The sequence below is a fragment of the Argentina anserina genome, chromosome 6 (genome assembly GCF_933775445.1).
Source record: "Argentina anserina chromosome 6, drPotAnse1.1, whole genome shotgun sequence".
Taxonomy (NCBI): domain Eukaryota; kingdom Viridiplantae; phylum Streptophyta; class Magnoliopsida; order Rosales; family Rosaceae; genus Argentina; species Argentina anserina.
The window spans coordinates 34,134,428-34,159,144 of record NC_065877.1 but is presented as its reverse complement, the minus strand read 5'-3'; the positions used below and the strand labels follow the sequence as shown (position 1 = coordinate 34,159,144).

Sequence of the window (24,717 nt, the reverse complement as noted above, 5' to 3'; positions counted from 1 at the left end):
TCAAGATAATTTGTTCGACTAATTGGTTCGAAAAAAAAATAGGAACAAGAAAACGAAAGAGACCCATGACAAGTGTGTGGGAAAGCTAAGGGCAGCCGCCAGGCGGGGAAATGGTGAGTTGAGTACAGTTACAGCCTAAGATGACCTCTCTTGCCCATCTGGACCTCACTCTCCCCTCAGGAAACACCTAAGTTCACCATCACCAAATTAAAACAAAACAATAGAAAAAAAAAACCCAATTGGCCCATCCCTCTTCTGGAAGCACAATCCCACGTGGCCTCCAGTCCACCTCGCCGCGTGTCACCGGAATCTTTTTCCTCCTCCCCAAAATCTCAAACCACCACCACCCCGCTCCTCCTCCTCTCAACCACCAAGCGTATTGACGGGGGCTGACGGCATTTATTGACCGCCTGTGGACCCCACCACGCCCAGTTAGACGACAAAGACCCCTCAAAATACACAAAAAAAAAAAAGGAGAGAAAAGAAAGACAGAAGAACGCGTTTTCTTCTCCAAAGAAACACCACAGTTGAATTGAATGACCTAAACTCTATCTTTCCTTCTTCTTCTTCTCTATTGTCACACCACCCCCAAAAAATTTCAGAGCTAGGGTTTGTCCTAAACCCCTCTCTACTCTTTCTAGGGTTTTGAGGGTCCTGATCTTCCCAACTCCTCCTCCGACCCGTTTTCCCCCAAATGGGTCTCCGATCTTCTCCCTCTCCGGCCATCAATCCCCTCTCTTTTTCACCACCCACTTCGCCGCTGCTCCTTCTCAACCTCCTTTTACTCTTCCTCGCCTCCCAAAACGGCGTCGCTTGGGCGGACACCGACGCATCGGCGCTGCTTCAGCTCAAAAACTCGGTCTTGGACTCGGCGGGGTTGCTGTCGAGCTGGGGCGCGTCCAATTCCACCGCAGCTCACTGCGCGTGGGCCGGCGTCTCCTGCGGCGCCGATTCCCGCGTCGTGGCTCTCAACATTACCGGAGGTACGTGCGTTGATTACGGCCAGTTTCCGTTTTACGGGCTCGGGATTAGGCGCCGGAGCTGTGTCGGCGGCGGCGGAGGGAGGCTGGTCGGGAAGCTCCCTTCTGTGATTGGTAATCTCACTGAGCTCAAGGTCTTGTCTTTACCGTTTAACGGCTTCGCCGGTGCGGTCCCTTTTGAAATTTGGGGGTTGGAGAAGCTGGAGGTGCTTGATCTCGAAGGGAACTCGATTTCCGGGTCTTTGCCGGGTCGGGTGAACCCGAATTTGCGGGTTTTGAATCTTGGGTTTAATAAGATTCAGGGTGAGATACCGATCTTTAACGCAGTGAGTTTAGAGATCTTGAATTTAGCTGGGAATAGAGTTAATGGGAGTGTTCCCGGGTTTGTCGGAAAGTTGAAGGGAGTATACTTGTCGTTTAACTGGCTCAGTGGGTATGTACCTAGTGAGATTGGAGAGAATTGCGGGAGGCTTGAGCATCTTGACTTGTCGGGGAACTTCTTGGTGAGTACGATTCCGACTAGTTTGGGGAATTGTAGTAAGCTGAGGACATTGTTGTTGTATTCGAACATGTTGGAGGAAGGGGTTCCGGCGGAGCTGGGGCGGCTTCAGGAGCTGGAAGTGTTGGATGTGTCTAGGAATAGCTTGAGTGGTTCGTTGCCGAGGGAGATTGGGAACTGTTCTATGCTGTCTGTCCTTGTGCTGTCGTCGCTGTATAATGCACTTCCTCTTGTGAGGGGGAATGATACGGATGACTCATTGTTGGAGCAGTTGAGTTCTATGAATGATGATTTCAATTACTTTCTAGGGGCGTTGCCGAGGGAGATTACGAGGCTTCCGAAGCTGAAGATCTTGTGGGCGCCAAGGGCGAGTATTGATGGCAGCTTTCCGAGTGATTGGGGTGCTTGTGAGAACTTGGAAATGGTCAATTTGGCTCAGAATTTCTTGAATGGGGAAATCTCCAGTGGGCTTAGCCGCTGCCAGAAGCTTCATTTTCTCGACGTAAGCTCTATGAAGCTTACTGGGGAGCTTGTTCAGGTTGTTCAGATTCCATGTATGACTATGCTTGATGTCAGTGGAAATTTCTTGTCTGGTTCAATGCCTGAATATGCCAACAGCACATGTCGTCCTTTTTCCTCGGTGGAGTTTTCTATCAAAGATGACGACTTTACTGCTCCCTATAGAGCATTTTTCGAATCGAAAGCTCAAGCTGGAATGCCATTGCTGTGGCACAAAGAGAACGATGATGTTGTAGTTATTCACAACTTCCGGCACAATAATTTTACCGGCACTCTGCCGTCACTGCCCATTGCACCTGAGAGGTTTCAGAAAAAAATTCTCTATGCATTCCTTGCTGGAGAGAACAAGCTTACTGGAGCATTACCAGGTAATTTGTTTGGGAAGTGTCAGGGATTAGATTCACTGGTTGTTAATGTGAGCAACAACAGGTTAGATGGGAAGATTCCAACTGAATTTGGTAAAATGTGCAAATCTCTCAAGTTTTTAGATGCATCTGTTAATCAGATTATGGGTTCCATTCCCCCTAGTTTTGGAGAGTTGGTGTCTCTTGGTGGCCTTAACTTGAGTTCAAACATGTTGGAAGGTCCAATTCCGACCAATATTGGCCAGATTAGGGATCTGCAGCACCTTTCTTTGTCCGGTAATAACATTACAGGTGATATTCCTGCTAGTTTGGGGCAGCTTTACTCCTTGCATGTGCTTGAGCTATCTCGGAACAACCTCGCTGGCGAGATACCAAAAGATCTTGTGAACTTGCGAAGCTTGAGAGTTCTTCTGCTGGACTACAATAAACTCTCTGGCCAGATTCCTTCTGGTTTGGCTAATGTGACCACGCTCTCAGCCTTCAATGTGTCGTACAATAACTTGTCTGGTTCACTGCCTTTGAACAATAACCTGATGAATTGCAATACTGCTATTGGAAACCGCTATTTGAGTTCATGTCCCACACTTTCTCAAGAACATCCAGCTTTTTCTCAAGGAAGAGTTGGCGATTCAGAACCTTATGCTTCACCATTGGTTAGTACTGAGAAGACTGGCAGTAGCAGTTTCAATTCAATTGAAATAGCATCTATTACATCGGCATCGGCCATTGTTTTAGTGCTTCTAGCTCTTGTTGTTCTGTTTTTGTATACACGGAGGTGGAATCGGAAGTCTGGAGGTATAGGCCCTACGAGAAAGGAAGTTACAGTTTTCACAAACTTTGGCGTTCCACTGACCTTTGAGAGTGTTGTCCGGGCCACGGGGAGCTTCAATGCTAGCAACTGTATTGGGAATGGAGGTTTTGGAGCAACTTATAAGGCAGAGGTAGCACCTGGAATTCTAGTGGCGATAAAACGGCTTGCAGTTGGAAGGTTCCAAGGTGTGCAACAGTTTCATGCAGAAATCAAGACTCTGGGAAGGCTTAGACATCCAAATCTGGTCACTTTACTAGGTTATCATGCCAGTGAAACAGAGATGTTCCTTATATATAACTATTTTCCTGGTGGTAATCTGGAAAAATTTATTCAGGAAAGGTCTACCAGGGCTGTGGATTGGAAGATACTTCACAAGATCGCTTTGGATATAGCCCGTGCACTTTCCTACCTACATGATCAGTGTGTACCTCGTGTCCTTCATCGTGATGTCAAGCCCAGCAATATTTTGTTGGATGACGATTTCAATGCATTTCTATCAGACTTTGGTTTGGCCAGACTTCTTGGAACTTCAGAAACCCATGCTACAACTGGTGTAGCTGGGACTTTTGGATATGTTGCCCCAGAATATGCAATGACGTGTCGTGTTTCAGATAAATCCGATGTGTATAGTTATGGTGTGGTGCTTCTCGAGTTGCTCTCTGACAAGAAAGTGTTGGATCCTTCCTTTTCCTCATATGGAAATGGATTCAACATCGTTGCTTGGGCATGTATGCTTCTTCGACAAGGCCGTGCAAAGGAATTCTTTTCAGCTGGGTTGTGGGATGCAGGCCCCCATGATGATTTGGTAGAAGTTCTACACTTGGCAGTGGTATGTACGGTTGATTCTCTCTCAACTAGGCCTACTATGAGGCAAGTTGTTCGACGGCTGAAGCAACTTCAACCCCCCTCATGTTAGCTGTCTGATGATGTTTGTACTGGTTAACATTAGTTATCTGTAGAAAAGAGGAGCCGTTGTAATCTGTGCTTTTGCACCGAGCCCCCTTTGGCGACTGGCCTTAGGTTAAACTTTAGAACTGTAGTCACCCCACTTGTACAGTGTTCGGCAGTTGTACACTACTTGTACCCCCAATTTTTGTTTTTGATATATATTGCTGTGATTAGGGGCCTTGATGGTGGATCTGCAGAAGAATGCAGATGTTTATTTCCTTGTCCCAAGTGTGTATATTACATTTGTTGTTCAATAAAACATTGAGTTGATTATATGGACAACAAACATGTCTACAATGAGCAGCACTGGCTGACCGTCGATGTGTCCTCAGTCAGTGATGGTCATTGGTTCTTGGTCGTGGAAAGGCTCAGGTCATTTTTGAGAGTGATCGCACCTAAGGATGATACTGATGAGTTCATCAAACTGCCCGAGTGGGGAAGACAATGATCCTGAGCTTTACTTATTGAAATAGTCGTTTCATGGAATGGAATCATGCTCATGGAACATACTGCGCAAGTCAACATGTCCAAGAGGTATGTTTTCCTCTGATTTTTTGACCATTTTTCTTGCATTTCAATCTATGATTTTATTCCATTGCATACTGTATGAGATCACTTGTTACTGGAGCAAGCATTGTACTGATGGAAGGTCTTTCCTTTTCCAGGGTTGTAGGTCGTGACCCTCGGTTCAAGATACAACAACGAAGTAAACTATGATCCTCGGCTGCTTAAGAAGTTAGAGCCTCAGTTTTTTTTTTCATTTTAGCAGGACATATACTATTCTTTTACCTTTATAGTTGCACACTTGTACCTGCAACTCAAAGAGTATAAATTTAGTGAAACTGGATCAGAAACTTCATGCCATCATCTATCATATAACATATACAGTATGCAAAGCCATTGGTTTCACTGCTGGATCTACTCTTACTAATTACTTACTATAAGTGCTGAAGGTATCACTGCATTTTAACAAAGATGAAAGATATTTATTGCCAGATAGGAGGTGCTGCCAAAGTGCCAAGCGCCGAAATCTAATTCCTCGCCAATTCCCTTCTGTGTTCAACGTCCTTGATGAGTTTCCATATCACTGCAGTTAGCAGACCTTAGCTTACTCATTTGCCAAACAAGTTTGATTTCGGATTTAAGGACTGGCAAATCAAAGCTTCGTGTTTGCATGATCATGGTTACCACTTGATCTGTATATGTATAGATAAAAGAGGAAGACAATTCAGATAGAAGGAACACGTCAATGAGCTGGCCTTGATATGAAATACAATGTAAATGGCCACCAGTCCACAGAACCAGACGACCAGAAAGAAAAAATGGACAGTAGCTGGAACTTCACTACCTTGCATTCGTTTTGAATGGCTGTCAGGCACAGAACTACAAAATGGGAGAAGGATTAACTACTATATGCTTAAGAGGATGTGGCACCTCTCCCCCACCGGCATGCTTGACAAACTCGGCAGGAGTTAGAAAGCTGCCATGACAAACGCATACGATCCTCACTTCCTCACCCTTCTTATACCTGTAAAGAAAGCCTTCTACTCTTCTCCCGTCCGGACCATCTCCCTTGGTAAAAACTGAAGGCATATTCTCCAACACATTCCTCACAATCTCCTTAGGTCCCTTTGGAGGACTTGCAGACTTGTTGCAGTGATTTTGCATTTGGACAACTCCATTCAACTGCCCTAAGTTTTCAGCATTCCCAGTCACCCGTGGGGCGACAAGCTGTTCCTTTCCACTCTTTGGCAATGGCTCAATATTAGAGTCGCTTCTTGCTTCAGTGATGTTCTGCACTACTGCATAACAAGAGGCAGAATGTAGAGGGTGTAAGTGCTTCACCACCGAACAATATAAAAGCTTGTGCGACAAACAGAAAATAAGGACCAGTTTTTTCTTCTACAATATCGGTCCTCACTGGAGGTAAACGTAATATAAAAGCTCATACGAAGAACAGTTTATTTTTACAAAAACGCATTTCATTCTACATGGTTGAATCTCTCAAGTTTGCTTACTCGGAACAGACGCTATTCTGTTGAAATCATCATAATATGGTATGTACATCCAAAAAAACATGTTTAAGATTTAAGAGACATGTTCCACACACCTCTTGAAGTACCAACTCAATATAAAACATCCATTGATTCCAGAACGGCATATCAACAACTAATATGGAGGAAATTACACATGAACACTAACTAATGAACCCAATACGATCCAATTTAGGGCATCTTTCACATAACATGCACCATAAAATCAACTAAAATGACCGATCTAACAAGGATCTAATTTCACTGTTTAAACTGATAAACAATTTCAGAGAATTCGTGTAAAAATTAGAAGAATAATGATCTACTACTTCATTGTTAAAAATCATAATGAACGTATAATAATAGTCAACTAAAAACTCTGAAGTAAAATGAAAAGAGAGTTACCTTGAGCAGCTGCTTGGCTATCAGACTCCGTAACGACCGAAGAACCACTCCCCTGAGACCCCATAGTCCCCTGAGATTCCGGCGGCGGTGCCGGCGGGAGCCGAGGACAACCGCCGACATTAAAGGCCTCAGCTAGTCTGCTATCCACCTCAAAATTCTCACGGCTCCGAACCCTATGCAGCTTCGAATAACTCCTCTGCTGCTTCTCCGACCTCTTCCTCTTCGCCTCCATTCTCCTCAAGCTCTGCAGCTCCTTCCTCTTCCTCCACTCATCCTCTGTTTCCGTCGGAAGCGAACACGTCCTCATCAGCGGCACCACGAACGGCCTCGGTACACGAGACGTAGTTGCTTCCTCCTCTCTCATGGCCGCAGTCATCGAAGCCGCCGCCGCAGGCGAGAAGTCCGAGATTGAAGACGACCGTTTGAGATGCAACCCCGCTTTAGCTCTCGGGTCCACCCCGAACCTGCCGTTCAACGACAGCCCCAGGCTCAGCTCAACATCGTCGGAATCTTCCACCGGCTCGTCAACGACGACTTCTTGTGATATATCATTGCCGGAAACAACTCTCCTAAACAGATCTCCCTGTAAGTTACTCGCCGGAATCGTGAAAAGCGGCCGGGTTGCTCTGTTGCAACCTTCCTCCGTTTGCGGCATTGAAACAAAATCAAAAACCTCCACGAATGAAAATCTTATAATATCAATTCCCGAACACAAAGTCGAACTAAATTCAATCAATTTAGCTTATCTACTGTGATTGTTGTCACGGAAGTATAACATAGTTATCGTACACCAGAATCCCTATATTTCCTAGCTTCGACAGAGGAGAGGAGTACGTCATCACCGTCATCATCATCGTCTCTATCTTCAGTTGCAGATACCCACGAGACGCATGAAGCAGAATGAGAAGGAATTCGACGAACACATGAACGAACCGACGAGAGTAATGACGTTCAGAAAACCGGGGGGGGGGAAGGAAGGAGAATGAAAATTGAGACTATGGAAAAATAGAGGAGGAAGCAAGTCAATGACGGAAAGGCCCCCCTGGGGGCGGGACACGTGGAGGTCATGAAGAGATGCAGCGCGCACACGTGGGAGATAGAGAAGCAGATCTGAAGGACACGCCGAACATGCGTCGCGAGGTGTTTGGTTTGACGGGATATGCGACACGTTGCGGGAGGGAGAGGGATGCAGAAACGGCCACGTTTGTGAGGGAAAATATGTCGTCGTTTATTTTAGAGGAGAGAGAGGGAGCCGCAATTCGCTCTATCCTATCGGAGGCCGAGTATCTATCCCTATCTTAAATTTAGAGTGAGGGGAGCTGGATTCCCCGAACTGGGCGACCTGATAGCCTCCAATGCCCGCCACGTGGAAGACGCCTGGGAATTCGGGTTCCTGGTCTTTTCCCTTTTTGTCCCTGTCGTCGCCAAGTGAATTGGTATGGTGGAGATGGACAGGTTTTAATAGGAATACCTTATTAACTAAAACAATGATGAATGATGGTGATTAGAAGAATTTGAGCAAGTGTAAAACCAGTAAAATTTACCATGAATGGTGTTTTGACAAGCTCGTAAACACATGAATGATCAATGATTACATGTATAAATGATATGTTAAATGATGTTTTAACATTTTAGAAATCATTAGGTTTTGTATTTTATTTGTTTTTTTAGAAAAGAAAAAATATATATTTAATTAAAATAAGATTATAACAAATGGAACGCTCAGTGATAGAACAAGAATCTTTACATTTCGTCTGACCAAATATTATTGGACACTGAATTATCACAAACGCAATAAACATGAGTCAAGAATGTCAAATCTTGAACCAATCAAAACCAATTCCAAAAGTAGTCGATAATTACTCTCACCAATCTCAAGAAGAGAACCACTATAATAACATCACATACAAAAACTTCCGGCATATTTGCATAGACAATCTCCTCATTACATTGACATCTAGAAAACACCGACTTTTAGATAATCTCTTGATATAATATACACCTTAAACATGTGCACTCAACGACCCGACCAAACCCTACCTACTGACATCCTAAACCCTCCTCAAAAGATGAGGGACAAGAAAAACACCAAATAATTAAAACCTAAAAAAAAAAAACCAAACTTGGGACCATAACCCCAAGCCTACCTACTTGACTAAAACAAGGCCCAGTCCCACCTCCACGAACACACCAGAGGACAATAGGCACAGAAAAACGATCAAATCAGATACGTTGTCACCTTCCAATCCTCGAGTTGATCCCCAACGGTCAACACGCGTCGCAGCCAGATTGCCTTCGGTCAAGCATGTGGCAAAGATACCGTTCTTCACTAGTCAAGATTTAATCAAGGAATGAGGCTCCAAGAACTCACCAAAAAAAGAAATCGACAAATTGCCGCCATCGTTGTCACAACCTCATCTTTTCTCTCCACACAAACCCAACTCCACAGCCAATGGAAGCCTGGCCATCCGTTCAAAGGCCGCGCCATAACATCACCGTCGAAATCAACTACAACAACCCCGAAAAGCCAACGTCCTCTTTGAACTCAATAGAGCCACGATCCTCTAGAGATCCACCACCAGCGCAACCTCCAAACTAGGCCTTTTGCATGCCCTCTCCAACTCTCGTCCGATGACAGTGTCACTAGACGCATCGTCGGACGAAAAACAAAAATTTTCTAAACCCTAGAGTTCCACTGGCTTTTGCAGAGCTCCCCAAAGACTCTTGAATTTTTTTTGTAAGAAAGTGAATTTTTTAGAAAATATATATGGTTGGAGAGAGGGGTTGTGCTACTCGTGTTGTTGTTCACTATTTTGGATCTTTAATAGATTAATAATCTGTTTAGAAATCTTTAAAATTACTGTTGATGAATCCGAATGACAGTATGGTTAGAAAAAACAGGAATGTTCGAAAAGAAGCGAATTGTACTCAAAATTTATGATCAACAAATTTTCAAAGCTCGTATATGAGACCTCGCTTATTCAGCAATGTATTTATATATATAAATCATCGTGGATTATGTACGACAATTTCTCGTCTTCCATATCCCTTCAATTAGGTTCAAAGCAAAGACAAAAGTAACCAAAGTCTCTTGTTTTACCATGACAAGAGAGGATGTGCACAAATTTAACTTGGAAAATGATGATGATATCAATCCTAAGATGATTGATCGAGTCCAATTGTCTAATTAAAAATGATAGATTAAGGAAGATGATATGATAAAGTAAGATGTGATGGATTGATGGGAGGGGAGAGTGACGTGGTGTCGTGGTGGGGCCCGTTAAGGAGCAAGAGGGCCAAGTTGCAAGTTTTCTTTTTCAATATATTGAGTGGCGGTATTTGGCGGGTAGTTATCAGAGCGGACAACACGTGGCGGGGAAAGGGAAGGGCGACGACGTGGAGGCACGAGAGTGGATAAGAACAGCAAAGCAAAGCAGGGGAGTCGAGTTGGAGGGACAGAAGATCTGGGGTCAGGATTCGGATACCACATGTAGTTCTTAACTGTGGAAAAAGCATGTCAATGTCATACGGCGTGTCGTACGCACACGCTTTCTCTCTTTTTTGTTGGGCCAGAGGTTTTTGTTTTTTAGAGTAATGATGATTTTCATGGAATTCTCATTTCCATTACTTACCAACTCATTTACATTACTTACCAAAAAGACCAATTTCCATTGTGGTGTGTACTTAAGAACACTTGTTCAGTAGAAAGTTTTGTGGTGTCATTGAATGATTTCAGAAATTAAGCAACTTGGTGTCCTTACATGATCAAGTTCTGTCTACACCAAAATGGGGAGACTCGTTTCAAACTCGATTTTTCCCTCGGTTGTCTGAGGATTTGCTCAAGTCAGAACTCTGACGACGAGAATGTTAGTCTCGTGTGTATGCAAATTTCTACAATATTTCGATAACTTTAGTTTCGATTAGATATGGAAGCATGTAAAGAAATATTTCATGTTTGGGTTAAGTTTTATAGAAAAACAATCATGTAAGTACAAGTATTAACTATTAAGTGTTTTAACGTATGCACATATTTCATATAGGAAGCCCGACAATCTCAAATTTTGTAAAAGCATCTCTATAAAGTTGGTTTTGTGACCAATTGAAGACTGATTAACACTAATCAATTAGGACCCAACAGTAAGATAATCAATAAATTCTATAAACGAAGGTGTCCAGGAGAATCAAGCTACTACAAGATTACAGCTAATTAAACCACTACACAGAAACAATAAAAAAGGAACCAGAGATGGACTGGAATTAGTCAATGGTGATCAGCTCATGATTTTTATGCAACTCATATTGCCTTGGCGCCAATGGTAGTCAGCAATACTTCAGTGAATGGATGAGGATTCACCAGGAATTGATCAGCAATTATCTACAGAAGGTTGGCTAGCGTATACCCCCTCGAAACACGTCTGATATGTCTGGCCTTTCCTGGATCGACAAGGAAATGGAGAACTAGGGCATGGATGAGGATTCACCATGAATTGCTGATCATGATCTACAGAAGGTTGGCTAGCGTATACCCCCTCGAAACCCGTCCGATATGTCTGGCCTTTCCCGGATCGACAAGGAAATGGAGAACTAGTGCAACCGGGTGTCCTTGCAGCAGTGGTCATCCTCATCATCCCATGTTCAAAATCATCCCCCGTTGGAATATTATTCTCAATACAAGATTTATCACCAATTCTACTGAAATAGTTCTCAAAATCGGTACTAAGGCCCTTCCATGGGTCACATTGATGCTGGTAATTAGTACTGCTACTAGTAGTCTTAGTCCCAAATCCCAATATCAGTAGGAAAAACCGGGTAAGAGAGTGAGCTACTAGTACTAGTACTAGTACTCCCAAAACTACAAGCAGTGGCAGGGTATTCATCAAAACACACGCAACCAACGGATTGTTCCAGAATTCATCTGTAATCCCTAGAGGGGGATAATTATCATTAATGAAGTCAGCCTGCTGATCATTATTAGATTTCGATCCTTCAGAGGTGTTCTTCTCATGCATCTTTCGTTTCTCCGACTCCAAGGTTTTCCCGGGTACCGTCTCAATTTCATCAGCGTGATAATCAAACCCTTTTCCAGCAGTATCAATTGGCCGTGGTGATCCGTGAAACTCGTCCGATCCATGCTCGTTGGATCCCAACAACTCAGTACATTTTGCTTCTGGGATCAAAATATTCTCCAGTTCATCAACCCATGATTCCAAATCATCGACCTCTTCTTCTCCAGCCTGTGCTTTTTTGTTTCTTCATTTCCGGTGAGCTATCATTGCCTTCGGAATGGGTATCAAGCTCCTCTGCTTTTCTTTTTAAGGGATGGAGACTGATGCGGTTTAGGTTGAGTATTCTTCGTTCTCATAGCTTCTGGGGGTTTTTATAAGAAATGTTTGTTTCCCCATTGGATACGGAGAACGATCAGTTTTAGGAAAGTAAGCGGAAAAACAAACTTCCCAAACCCCGTTGGAAAGCAAAGTATTCTAACCGTAAAGGTTATCTACCTCAAATAGTAAACAATTTAGATTACAGTTTACAGTTGAGTGGAATTTCTCCATAACATCCTGCTTGTGAGCTAGTGCTTAGTTCATTTTTTTGGCTGCAAGAATTCTCAAGTGTTAAGAAAAAGGAAGCTTCCCCACAACTTCGGTGAAACCAGTGTAAGCCTCCTGAGAATGAAAAGCTTAAGTTGAATGTGGATGGTAGTTTTCTAGCACAGCACACTCCTGGGGAGTTGGAGGTGTCCTTCGGGATGATCAAGGCCAATCCAAGGCTGCTTTATCTATGTCAGTCGTGCATGTTGCATCATCTAATCAGGTTGAATTGCTTGCCATCAAAGAAGGCCTAAAGCTCCTTCAAACCATGAATGTTCCGCACACAATTGTTGAAACAGCCTGGCTTGAAGCAATTTCAGCAGTCTGAGCAAGAGATCATGAATGTATGTCCAAGGGAGCCATCGTTGATGACATAAAAGAATTGTTGAAAAACCTTCCTCATGTGACCATTCAACATGTTCCTAGTCGCAATAATGTGGTTCATCGTTTAGGTACTATAGTGTATGAGGATAGAACGGGTTGTTTTTGGTTTAATTTTGCTCCAGACTGTGTTTGTGATACTCTGAGCTTTGATTGTAATCTCACTACTTAAGAAGTGATCCTTATCAATGATTATTCTTCATGATTAAAAACATAACAAGTTACAGTTGAGCTTTAGTTTGCATAATTATAGTAGATGGGAGGTCTAATCATAAATGTTTGGTTTACAGCAAAACATAAGTGCTCCAATTTAGAACCTTACAACTTTGTATCTAACAAAAAGAAAAAAAAAACGAGGACTGAAGTTAATCAATTGCAATGCAGCCATCAATACTTCTTCAAGAGGGGATGGTTTAGTAGCCACCAGACCCTGCCGAACATGGTCATTAAGAAAATTGTTGAGATTGTCTGTCGCCGCCTCTAAAGCTATCGAATCGGTCCACCATCTCCCGGATTGATAAGAACTTGGAGTACTATAACCAGATGTACCTGCAGCAGATGCACAACTTTGATGTTCTTCTGACCCTGTCATGATCTCATCGTTCAACCAACGTTCAAAATCTTCTAATGAACTGCTATTCTTAATCCAGCATCCATTACTGGCACTACTACAACTAGCCCTTAATCTTCATTAGCCTGCAGCATACCCCATTGGTCATGACTGTCATGACCAAGTTCATAAAGATTACTACTACTAGTAGGAATATCAGGGTAATAGTTATTTTGATCATCAAGAGAGTTACTACTACAACTACGAGCCCCAATACCAGTACCAATATTGTAGCTATAATTCTCAAAGTCTCCACTAGCGTGCAAAAACCCCAATTGTTCAAAGCCACTATCACTGTTAATAGCACCAGTCCCAATACAATTGGGAGAGTCAGGGTAGTGGCTGTTTTGATATGCAAGAGAGTTACTAGTACTGATCCCAATACCAGTATAATCAGAAGCTTGCCATGGCCAGATTGAATCTTTGGACAATGTTTGGCCATTATCAAAATCCTCGGACATCAGATTGTCCCAGATATTTTCAGCAAGCTCAGTAGGGGGGTTACAGTGACTATTGTTGTCCGGATGACCAAAGCAATTTGATCCCTCAATAGGTTGTGAAGGATCCTCAATCAAGTATATCGTCTCATCTAAATTCTGTTCCTTGGATTCTAGGAAACCAGTCAAACCCATCAATGATTCCTGCGGTAACATCTCAAGTTCCTCCTGCAACGAAAGACCTATGTGATCATCAAGCCCTTCAGAACAAGGGTTTTGATCGAGCCCTTCTCCAGTAGTATCAGCTACTATATGTTCTATAGATTTCACTGATCTATCACATATTTTCTTACCGCCCGCCTGCTTGTACTTTAACAGGATGTCTCTGACAGTGTTCGAGTTGTTTGGCCAGGTCTGCACACTGCCGTTGGAACCATATATAAGCACAGCGACCTGGGCGTTGCAGAGGGTAGCAAGCTCCTCTCCCTTCTTTAACAGCGTAAACTTTCGACCCTCGATTAGTTTCAGATTAGTCTTCTGCTTCATGACTTTTCCGGCCAGTTTAGGCTTTTTAACTTGCTCCTGGGTTGCCGAGGTTGGCGGCAACTTGCACTGTGCCATGACGAGACTAACTACAGAGAATGTCACATCAGACAGAGACGCGCAGAGGACAGGAAATAATCTTATATGTACCCAAACATGTATTGTACTTTCCTAAATCGATCTTTGGCGTACCCAGCTCAAGTAGGAAAGCTTGAGAACGAAATTCTATTTGTAGTAAAATCGCCGTCTCCTGTCTTTTATAGGCATCACCCCTACTACTGTACATACAAATTTGACTCCATTCAGTAGCTCTTAGCCTGCTATTGTGATAATGCGGGTACAATTGTTCAAAAGATTTCACTGACGGACATGCTTGGCTACATGCAAAGATCCATGTTACAACTAACTCTTGACATTTGGAATGAAGGAGATCCGTCTAAATGGGTCCATAAGAGTTGCATTATACTATTAATCCGACACTCAGTGATAAGGAGACCAAGAAAAGAGAACAATATGTAGAGTTGCAAACCAAAACAATCAATAGAATCCAGTATACCAAAAAAAAAAAAACAATCCGTTAACTGTTGTGATCTTTAAACTACCAGCTACTAGGCACCAAAACTATGCAATAAGAGTAAGCTCGAAAGTTTCATGTAAAATTGGCGGGCGACCTGAACTTTCTGAACCATGTTACATCATACCCAACTGAGACAAAATTCCGCTAGGTAAAACAAAACCTAACCTAAGGCAAATGCCTCTTTGTCTAAACTGTTACTCCATTTTAGATCCACTGTCAATACTTCCAAGGGAACTATTCATGAAAGCAATTATGTCAAAAAAAAAAATTCAGCCTACCTCAATACTTCATGCCGAGACCACATTCTCCTTTGGTCCAATTGGTCGGCCACCTCTTCCTCTCCCTTCTCCACTCCTTGGTCGATAAACTTCTCTCACATGTTGATAACCATCTCCTCTCCCTTGTTGATAACCCTCTCCTCTCCCTTGGTGATAACCCTCTCCTCTTCCTTGGTGATAACCCTCTCCTCTTCCTTGTTGATAACCATCTCCTCTCCCTTGCCAATAACCATCTCCGCCACGCCCAGCTCGCCCCCTGCCTCGACCTGAGAATTCCGTCCTGTTCACATAGTCATTTCTTACAAAGCTCCGGCCACCACCATAACTACCATGGCCCCTAAAGCTGTCAGTTCGAAACCCTCCCCTTCCAGAAGTGAACGAACCACTTCCACTACCACCAACTACCACCATCGTTGACAAAAATGAGCAGATTAGTTAACTCCGAAGTATAAGAATTATAAAGATCATTTAAAAGTACTTTTTCTTTTTCCTTTTTTCAGTGACTTTTCTATATATCTTTTAAGAACACATTATACACTTACTTCGTGTGTTGGTCCTCTTTATCTCGATGATGGCATGACGTCCACCAATAGTAATAGGTGAAGCCTGAAATCATTAGGTTTCTGTATTAGTTACACCCAAAATTTAATCAAAGGTATACAAAATAATGGTTGAAAGCTATGTATAGGCACTCATGGTTAGCTGCACATCAAATTCTAAATCACCACTAGGCTATACTAAAATGTTAGAAAGAGAAAGGTTGACCATCTAATAGCTGCAAACAATCCACTAAGGAGAAAGAGCCTCTACAAACTTGAGTCAGCAGAATATAACAAAACAATCCCAATAATAGAATAACAGATGAAATAGTTTTTACATATTATATTTATACTGTTCTAACTTATACCCGATAAATAATAAGCTTCTATATTTTCCGGTACATAGAATAATAAGAACAATTATACTAATAAGGTAACATAAGTTAATAGAGGTCAAGACGTCCCAGATATTTACATGCAATAGCAGAATATAACAAAACAATCCCAATAATAGAATAACAGATGAAATAGTTTTTACATATTATATTTATACTGTTCTAACTTATACCCGATAAATAATAAGCTTCTATATTTTCCGGTACATAGAATAATAAGAACAATTATACTAATAAGGTAACATAAGTTAATAGAGGTCAAGACGTCACAGATATTTACATGCAATAGCAGCATCCTCCAATTCGAAATCATATTTCAAGAAAATTCAAATTTAATCTTCATATAAACCCCTACCTCAATGGCGCTATTCAAAGAACTTGAGGACAGAAATTCAACAAACCCAAAACAGTATCCCTGAAGCTGCATACACAAAATTTGGAGAAAGGAAGCACATATGTCAGAGGAAAGCAAATCTATGCTGGACAGTATTGGCATGAAAACCACTAGAGACCAACCTTCTTATTCCGGACTTGGATGCCTCCTTCCTTTATTGGTCCAAATTTCTTGAATTCTACCTCAAGCTCATCAGCCGTCACACTCAAGGGCAAATTGCGGATGTATATAGAATAGCCCTCAACTAATAGGAAATGCAATTGTGTCAGTAAGGAATTCAAATCCTAGCACGAAATACATGCAAAAATCCTAAAATACAGTGATGTAGCAATCATCTGACGGTTACCCTTTCATGCAGCATTTGATATGATATGGTTTAAGTTGACAAAAAGAAAAAACAAGTTAACATTAAATGACGAATTTTGAATGCGAAATTGGAAAAGTATACGATGGGAAAAGCTCAGAGAAGTCATAAATACCTTCCTCATTAGTCGCACTGCTCTCTAGGGTAGTACTGCTAGCCGGGGCTGATGATTCAGGTACGGAAGCAGATGCAGCCGACCCAGGCAAAGAATCTTCTGTTTTCTTAGAAGTAACTTTAGTGGTGCTAGTGGGCAGATAAACCTTATTGGATCCAGGACTTCCTTTGGCTACTTTTACCTACAAAAACATTTAATGAAATTCTATAACTATTTCAACAACACTTTTCGGCAAAGAACTTTCTCAAAGGCTTTAACTTACAATTGATGCATAAGACTTCTTTGGACCATCTTCTTGGGCTGTAGTAGAAGCTGATTCAACTTCAACGGGGATATCATCCCCATTTGGATAACACGGCCGTTCGATATCAGTTTCTTTCTCATTCGCAGATTGCCTATCCTGTTCCGATGTGTCAAAAGCTTTCTCAATAACAGTTTGATCCTCTTCAACTTGAGTAGTTTGCAGGTCAGGTGTGGGAGGATCCGGAACATGAGTTGGTTCTGCAGTTTGATGAATAGAAAGTGAAAACAAACTTCCACACTAATTTTAACCACAGCAATAATGAAGGGAAAAAAATCAAACACACAAACAAAAACCTTACCTGGTTCTTGGTTCAAGAGGACCGTTTTAGTATCACTAACTCCATTAACTGACTGGTTTTTCACAAGTTCTCTACTCTCAACATACCTAAAGACATCATTCAATACAAAGAACCCATTCTCTTGTGGGGCAAGAAAAAATGATTGAGCAAATTTCCTTTTCAAATTGTCCTTGCTTGTTAAACATCCAGTAACTAACACAGTCACCCCATCTTTATAAGAGTTTTGAGCATCTGCAGTTTCTATCTCAGCCTTGTATTCCTTGTAATCAAAAGAAAGGATCTTCTCATTGATTCCCTGTTACAAGGAAAAATTAGATAGCAAAAAAAAAAAACACAAAAACAAAATGTTATATGTAGGTCATTCTGATAGTTAAATTAGTTTACAATAAATTGTTGCGGACACTTTCAAGTTAGTATGTCCTCCTTATCAATTGAAAAAAAAATTGTAGACAAAGAAAATGTTGTATGCATGTTTCCACTTCTTTACTTCAGATATTTGAACACAGCATGGTTTTATTTGTATAAATACTTCAAAGAAAAAACAGTAATACCCTTCCTCCTGAGCTCATGTTGTGTAAACATATATAGTAATACGATCAGGACATGATCATTTAACCCGTTTCTTGACTGGTATTACCCAATTTATGCATTATATCTAAAACAACTGATAGTAGAACATACATCGTTCTATTTTGATTCAAAATAACAGTATAACTCACTGCGGCATTATAAAGATTCACAATTACCAGGGCCCCAAGCACTTTTAGTGCTCGACAGATTAACATGTAGGTTGGAAATCAACTATTTTCTACAGCCAAAACCATAACAGACTAAAACCAAACCAAAAAAAAAAAGAAAAAAAGAGAGGAGATTAACTCAGTATCACCGTGAATGACAGAGTACTGTCTATAAATCAAATATGATCAGTGACAAAGTTAATTTATTTGGATGCACTTTTCACTGGCTTATAGTATTTGTCAGTCATATTTGCTTCACAAAATTAGCACCAGTAAACCACCAGTATCAACAAAGCTACAAGAAACAAAAAAAATATAGCAAAAACTTACTTGCATTGTGGTCACCGATCTCATCACACCGTCAGAATCAGGCCGGCTCATCACGCTCGAATCCTGATAAAATCTATAGACATGACCAGGGTTGTGATGAAGAATATGGTAATACTGCACAATGAAAGCATTTGCAACAACTTGCGCACTGGGGATCACTGGAGCAATCACTGTCTGCATAGCCATTCTGCCAAAACACCAGCACAAGACAACAATTCAAACTCAACATCACTTTAAATCAATTCGACAAGTACATATCATTTACAATTACAATTATAACTACAAAACGGACTCGAAAACCACGTAACAGCCCTGCATTGCCTGGAAACAGATCACAGATCACCTATGACTACGAATTCCTACTTCCTTCCAAACACAGAGAGCTAGGTCATACGAAACAACAACATTCCAATACACACCGAGAAGCATTAATAACTAAACTTTCTATATAGTAATATGCTCACAGAGTAGTGAATATGCAGCAAAATCGAACCAGCTTCTTCCCGTGACCTAGTTCTTGTGATTCTTAAACTTCGATTCCTATAATGTAGTGATGTTACTTGACGGATCTAAACCCTAGGCGAGCCTAATCCCCCAAACTTAACAAAATCCCTATTTTCACAATGAAATTGATCAATTAAACGATTAATCACCCCAAACATTCACTCAAAATGAACTAAAAATCATAAAAAAATTAATCGAATAAACTCGTCGCACAAAGCAGTGCTCGATTTGGCGGTAATGAAACCTAGAAACTGCCTAGAAATGCGGTGAGGAAATGTACTAATCGGAGAAATTGAAGGAAATAGCGTACCTAATGAACGGAATGCTACCACGGCGGTGGAGGCGGAGGCCGGAGACCTATACGGCGGCGAGGAAAGAGTGAGTGAGGGAGAGAGAGGGAGAGACGAACAGTTCGCGCACTATTTTCACACACTGCTCACAGATTTGGTGCATCTAATTTTACACAGGCAATCTTTTTACTTTTATAGCCTTCTTTTAGGTCTAAAGTTATGAGGGTAATTGTGATATATTTACATCAAGTAAAAGTGTGTACTTTTGACACCACACCTACAAAACCTACATTTTGAAATGTATTTACTATCAGTAATGTCGAAATTTTCATGATTTCATCCTTGACTAATGTACAGTATTATGTTTGGTCATATTATTACACAATATGGAAGTAATTTTTAGTATGAGCAATTGCCTTTCAAGTAGAAGGAAATTTGCGAAACACATAATTACTAAAACATTTATAGTTTTAGACCAAACATTGTTAGAGCTTAATGGACGTAATATGTACGTTGCATGTTTGTTTTCTCCTTTTATCCACATACCATATCATATCCTAGTTTGCTTGCGGATTATGCAACATTTGGATTGATTTCTCACAACTACTCGTGATTACAAAACAAGCTCTACAAAATCGTTGAACGGATTTCGAAATTGTTAATTATGTATTACACATTAATGTAATAATAAAGAGTTTGCTTATATCACAAACACCAAATCATCCAAATTCTCACCTTGCTTCCCAATTATAAGCCACTAGAAAGAAATAGCCAACATGATATTTTAATATAGGAGTACAAATACAAGACATAAGCCTAAAGAACCATAGTTGTACATGTAATTTGGCTTCAAATTTTTGAGTGCGGTATGAGACCTTTGACAAATAGAGAAGCAAAAGCATCCATGTACTGTTTCTTCAAGACCAACCCAACATCAACGCCTCCACCGCCATTTTTGCTATCTGTCATGGAGATGGCTCCTGTTCTATCTATAGAAACAAACTCGACCTTGCTTGGTGATCCCCATCCAAAACTAATTTCATACATTCCGAACTGATGTGACCCGGCAATGCCAACCAATCTACCACTACGCAAACTACTCAATCTTGAAACCCAACTTTCAGCTTCATTCAACAGCCCCTTCTTCACCAAATTCCTTAAAGTTTCACTGATCGCACTAAGTGCCACAACCAAGCCATCTTCTCCAAGTAGCCCTTTTGTTTTTGCTACTACTAAACACCCCACTACGCAGTTGCCGAAGTAAGTTGCAGGTATAGGAGGGTCTAGCCGAGACCTGCAGTCCACGGAAAAGACGAGTCGTGCTTCATCTTCTTTTGTTTCTTCAGCCCTGACTAAGCAGACCCAAGTGTAGGCACAGGCCAGAGAAAACGTAGACAAATGGAGACTTGTATCAGAACCTATTGCAGCCATGACATGCCCTCTTAGTGATTGAATAGATGCGCGAGTGATTTCGAAGGTGGCTCGAACTGAGTCTTGGGGAACCTGAAGCTCCCAGACCATTAAGCTTCTATTGTTGGGACCGTCCATTCCTTGGTATTGGATTGAGAAGAGTGTTCCGAGCCCCTTCTGATCATCAATCACCGCTCTATCATAGAAGGGCTTGAGCTGGTCTGGTAAAGAAGATGAAGTTGCTCCTTGATGCTTGCATATATGCGCCCATGATTTGAAAAACAAGTTTGCAGTTGAGCCATCAAAAACTGCAGAGTGCACGGCTGCTCCAACCGAAAAGCCTTTGTTTGGGAAGAGAGTGATTTGCAATGACATCACTGCAGCTCGTTCATGAGACACCTCCAATTGTGGGACAAGCGGATGATATTCTTGGGCTTCAAGCAAGCCGTAATTGCTTGAAAGGCGGGCGAAATCGGCGTTGGACGACTCTACTATTGTAAGCCTAAGGGTGTCTCCTTGGACATAGCTCAGTACGGGTTTGGGAGAATCTTTAGGCCAAGTGAGGTTTCCCGCGAGAGGTAGGAAATGTTTGAGGGTAAGAGAGAGTGAGGTTTTGAGTTTGTCAAGTATGGAATCGAATGAGAAGGTCGAATCAATAGACGAAGATGATGATATTTCATAGAAGTAAAGGAGCTGCACTGGTGCAAACCTTAACCAGCGGATGTCAAAGAATGTCAGGGGAAGGGAGAGATCTGGTAAGGGTGAGGCCGGTGCCACCCTGGTGACCCTGCAAACTTGAACTACTTTTACAGAGGAGTTTGGAAGCTCCATTGGATATGATAAATCGGAGGAAACCTCAGCAATTATATATGATCACCTCTTATGCCTTAATGTGTGCCTGCAAATGTGTTACATATACTAAATGAGCAATTAAAACTACTAATTAACTTTTAAAAATGACAGGAGATCTGGTAAGGGTGAGGCCGGTGCCACCCTGTTGACCCTGCAAACTTGAACTACTTTTACCGAGGAGTTTGGAAGCTCCATTGGATATGATGAATCGGAAACCTCAGCAATTATATATGATCACCTCTTATGCCTTAATGTGTGCCTGCAAATGTGTTACATATACTAAATAAGCAATTAAAACTACTAATTAACTTTTAAAAATGACAGGAGATTTCAAACTATATTATATATATGCATGTCAAGAATCATATATTAAGCGTTTTTCAATGCCCATTGTACTTAAATCCATAATTTGAAACGACTCCTGGTTCAAATTTTAGACAAGTTGTTTGGAACTCACATGCCGTGATTCATGACCTGAGTTTGTGCAGACTACTGTACTGCGATCTATTCCTAGTCTCAAAAAAAAAAATTCGGAGGAGAGGCAATGGAGTACCTTATTAACAGAAGGTTATGAAGCTGGCAGAGGCCGAGGCCGGAGACGATCGACAAGATAGATTGCTACGGCGGAGGGTCTGCCTGTGAAGAAAGAGACTCACTCAGAGTGAGAGTGAGAGGAGAGAAAAACTGAACAGTTAGCGCACTCTTTCTCTAACTTTCTTGCACTGTCAATCATGCTCGTCAATTATTGCTTTCATGACTGAAGTCTTGGACTTGAAGTGCCAAGGGATGCTGGGCCTCCTTTTCCATAAAGTTAAATTACTTAAATACAAGGAGTACATTTCAATAGAGTTAAATACAGGGAATGAGGGAAATACAAGCAGACTATTCTTGTACTGAGAAGTGAGAACTACTCATTCATAACACCAATTCCTTCCAAGATCTACTCAACCCTCAAGAATAATAAACCAACTACTGTACTGAGGTCCATTTCTAATCTGCATTTGTATATCATTACATTAATCAACTTAATGAACTTTTATTTGAACCAAATTAAACAAAAACAACCCAAATTCAGAGTATTATAGATATTCTGGCATAGAGCATAGAGAAAAGAAGAAATTGAATTCTTGGGCTAGAAAATAGGAACCATCTCTATGAATGAATAATGATGGCTTCTAATTAAGGTCTTCAAGACCTTTAGCAAATAGAGAAGCAAAAACTTGCATATTTGGTTCTTTCAAAACCATCCCAACTTCAACGCCACCTCCGCCATACCTGCTATCTGAGAATGAAACTGCCCCTGTCATATCTATGGAAACCACCTCGGTCCTTTTTGGTTTTCCCCATCCAAAATTCGTGTCATAAATCTCCAAAATACGTGAACCAGCTACCGAGAAAAATCTTTCATTTCCCTTGGTACTGCACATCTTTGAAACCCAAGTCTCTGCCCCATTGAGAAGTCCTCCATTTCCATCCAAAGCCTTTATGCTTTCACTGATTGCATTCACAGCTACAATCCACCCATCTTCTCCTAAGAGTCCTTTTGTTTCTGCAATTGCTACATGACCTATTATGCAGTTCCCAAAGTATGTTGCTGAAACTGGAGGGTCTAAGCGAGACCTACAATCCACACTAAAGACTATCCATACCTGATCAGATTTTATTTCTTCTGCCTTAACTAAGCAAGTCCATGTATATCCACAAGTAAGAGAAAATGATGACAGATGAGCTGAATCAGAAGCCATTGCACTCTTAGCATGTCCTCTAAGTTTTTGGATATTAGCCTCCGTGAATTGAAAAGTACCTCGAATTGTGCCTGGTGATGATTTAGTCTCCCGAAACAGTAAGCTTCTCTTGTTAGAGCCCCCAAATCGCAACCAGTCGTTTGAATAGATTGTTTCAAGTCCCATCGGGTCCTTGATGGCCTGTCTGTCATTGTAACATGGTTTCAGCTGATCCGGCAACGAAACAGCTGAACCATGTTTGCATATGTGAGCCCAGGATTTGAAAAACATAGTTGAAGATTTGCCATCAACCACGGCATGGTGCATGGAGGTTCCAATGGAGAATCCATGATTGGGAAAGACAGTGATTTGCAATACCAGCACTGCAGCTCGTTCACTAGTCACTGCCAATTGGGGAACAAGAGGATGGTACTCTTTGGCTTGCAGATATTCATCACTTGAAAGATGGTGGAATTCGGCTTCAGACTCGGCTACTCTGAATGATGTTATAAAACAGTGATATATTGCATATATAATTTAATAGGCTGAATTATAAATAATTATAAATCAGAAACGAAGAACACGAAAAGAAATTCAACTAAAATACCGAACGATTGATGATGGAAGAACTAGTCGAGACGTGTGTGATACCACACTATCATTAAGAAGTTTACGCCTCCTTTACCGGTGCAAGGATGCTTGGCGCTTGTCTCTCAGGATATAACGACTAAATGATTATAGAAAGTTGCACTACTAACTAGAACCTTCAACGAACTCGAAAGGTACCTTTTTCTATCACCAGAGAAAAGCTAAGAATTTCGAGAGTGGGAGAGGATTGTGTTTCGAATGGAATGAATTTACAATGAAAGGATGGTGACTATTTATACTGTGAGGATTTGTAATCAGCAATTAATAAGATGGTTGTTATAGAAATCAAAAGATCATAACATATATGAGTTACATATGTTACAAATATTGATTTCAATTCTGTTATAATTCTCCATAACACACAATAACTCAGTTGTTACAAAAGAAGAATTCGAACAGTCAAGAGAATTTGAAAAGTTAGAACCGAATTTTTGGAAATGCAAAAAGAATCTGCGTTCCGACCCTCAATTCGATGTTGCATTCGTGTCCGCAGGTCGCACGGGCATACACGAGTTTCCCTTGTGACCTCGGATTTGCACCCCCCCTGCGCGTGCGTGAGCGGGTATAAGGGGGCTTACACACTTTACAATCCATACACAATGGATTCTATATAAAGTCTTTTCAACACTTCTATTTTTCAATGTGGGACAAATACATTTCCCTCATTCTAAGTAGTCATCTTTAAGTGACAATTTCTTATTCACCCACAAACTAAATTACACAAACAAACATATGATCTTGTAGCCCTCATTATGGAGAACTCAAATCTATGTTCATCTTTGATTAATTATAAATTTAACTTAATTTAATTAATCAATTAAAATTTGGTTTTAAAT

The 24,717-nt window shown here is 41.2% G+C and overlaps 5 protein-coding genes across 7 annotated transcripts; 1 reads left to right on the top strand and 4 right to left on the bottom strand.

Moving 5' to 3' along the window:
- The first annotated feature begins 538 nt into the window (after window positions 1-538).
- Window positions 539-4,397, top strand: LOC126798092 (LRR receptor-like serine/threonine-protein kinase RPK2). Its single transcript, XM_050524929.1, has one exon. The coding sequence runs from the start codon at window positions 695-697 to the stop codon at window positions 4,088-4,090; it is 3,396 nt and encodes a 1,131-aa protein (XP_050380886.1). The 5' UTR covers window positions 539-694; the 3' UTR covers window positions 4,091-4,397.
- A 377-nt stretch (window positions 4,398-4,774) lies between these two features.
- LOC126798111 (ninja-family protein AFP3-like) lies at window positions 4,775-7,691 on the bottom strand. Of its 2 annotated transcripts, XR_007672491.1 has the most exons (4): window positions 6,561-7,691; window positions 5,471-5,924; window positions 5,062-5,318; window positions 4,775-4,933 (listed from the first exon to the last, which is right to left on the bottom strand). XR_007672491.1 is itself a non-coding variant. In XM_050524951.1 (3 exons), exons 1-2 carry the CDS (start codon window positions 7,213-7,215, stop codon window positions 5,506-5,508), a joined length of 1,074 nt encoding a protein of 357 aa, XP_050380908.1. In that variant the 5' UTR covers window positions 7,216-7,691; the 3' UTR covers window positions 4,966-5,318; window positions 5,471-5,505. The 2 variants fall into 2 exon arrangements, 1 of the variants encoding a protein (XP_050380908.1); XM_050524951.1 differs by lacking the exon at window positions 4,775-4,933 and having other exon boundaries at window positions 4,966-5,318.
- Window positions 7,692-14,731: 7,040 nt separating this feature from the next.
- LOC126798098 (nuclear transport factor 2-like) lies at window positions 14,732-19,374 on the bottom strand. The gene is made up of 9 exons (XM_050524939.1): window positions 19,268-19,374; window positions 18,454-18,640; window positions 17,387-17,681; window positions 17,047-17,285; window positions 16,785-16,965; window positions 16,428-16,549; window positions 16,267-16,332; window positions 15,520-15,583; window positions 14,732-15,378 (listed from the first exon to the last, which is right to left on the bottom strand). The coding sequence occupies exons 2-9, from the start codon at window positions 18,637-18,639 to the stop codon at window positions 14,987-14,989; spliced, it is 1,545 nt and encodes a 514-aa protein (XP_050380896.1). The 5' UTR covers window position 18,640; window positions 19,268-19,374; the 3' UTR covers window positions 14,732-14,986.
- Window positions 19,375-19,882: 508 nt separating this feature from the next.
- Window positions 19,883-22,261, bottom strand: LOC126798099 (phenolic glucoside malonyltransferase 2-like). Of its 2 annotated transcripts, XM_050524941.1 has the most exons (3): window positions 22,063-22,261; window positions 21,684-21,768; window positions 19,883-21,555 (listed from the first exon to the last, which is right to left on the bottom strand). In XM_050524941.1, the coding sequence occupies exon 3, from the start codon at window positions 21,486-21,488 to the stop codon at window positions 20,097-20,099; it is 1,392 nt and encodes a 463-aa protein (XP_050380898.1). In that variant the 5' UTR covers window positions 21,489-21,555; window positions 21,684-21,768; window positions 22,063-22,261; the 3' UTR covers window positions 19,883-20,096. The 2 variants fall into 2 exon arrangements, with proteins under 2 accessions (XP_050380898.1, XP_050380897.1); XM_050524940.1 differs by lacking the exon at window positions 21,684-21,768.
- A 192-nt stretch (window positions 22,262-22,453) lies between these two features.
- On the bottom strand, window positions 22,454-23,734 carry LOC126797378 (phenolic glucoside malonyltransferase 1-like; the record flags this gene model as incomplete). The annotated part of the gene is made up of 1 exon (XM_050524015.1): window positions 22,454-23,734. A coding segment is annotated over one exon (1,050 nt), but the record flags the coding sequence as incomplete, so codon positions are not given.
- Between the last annotated feature and the right edge of the window lie 983 nt (window positions 23,735-24,717).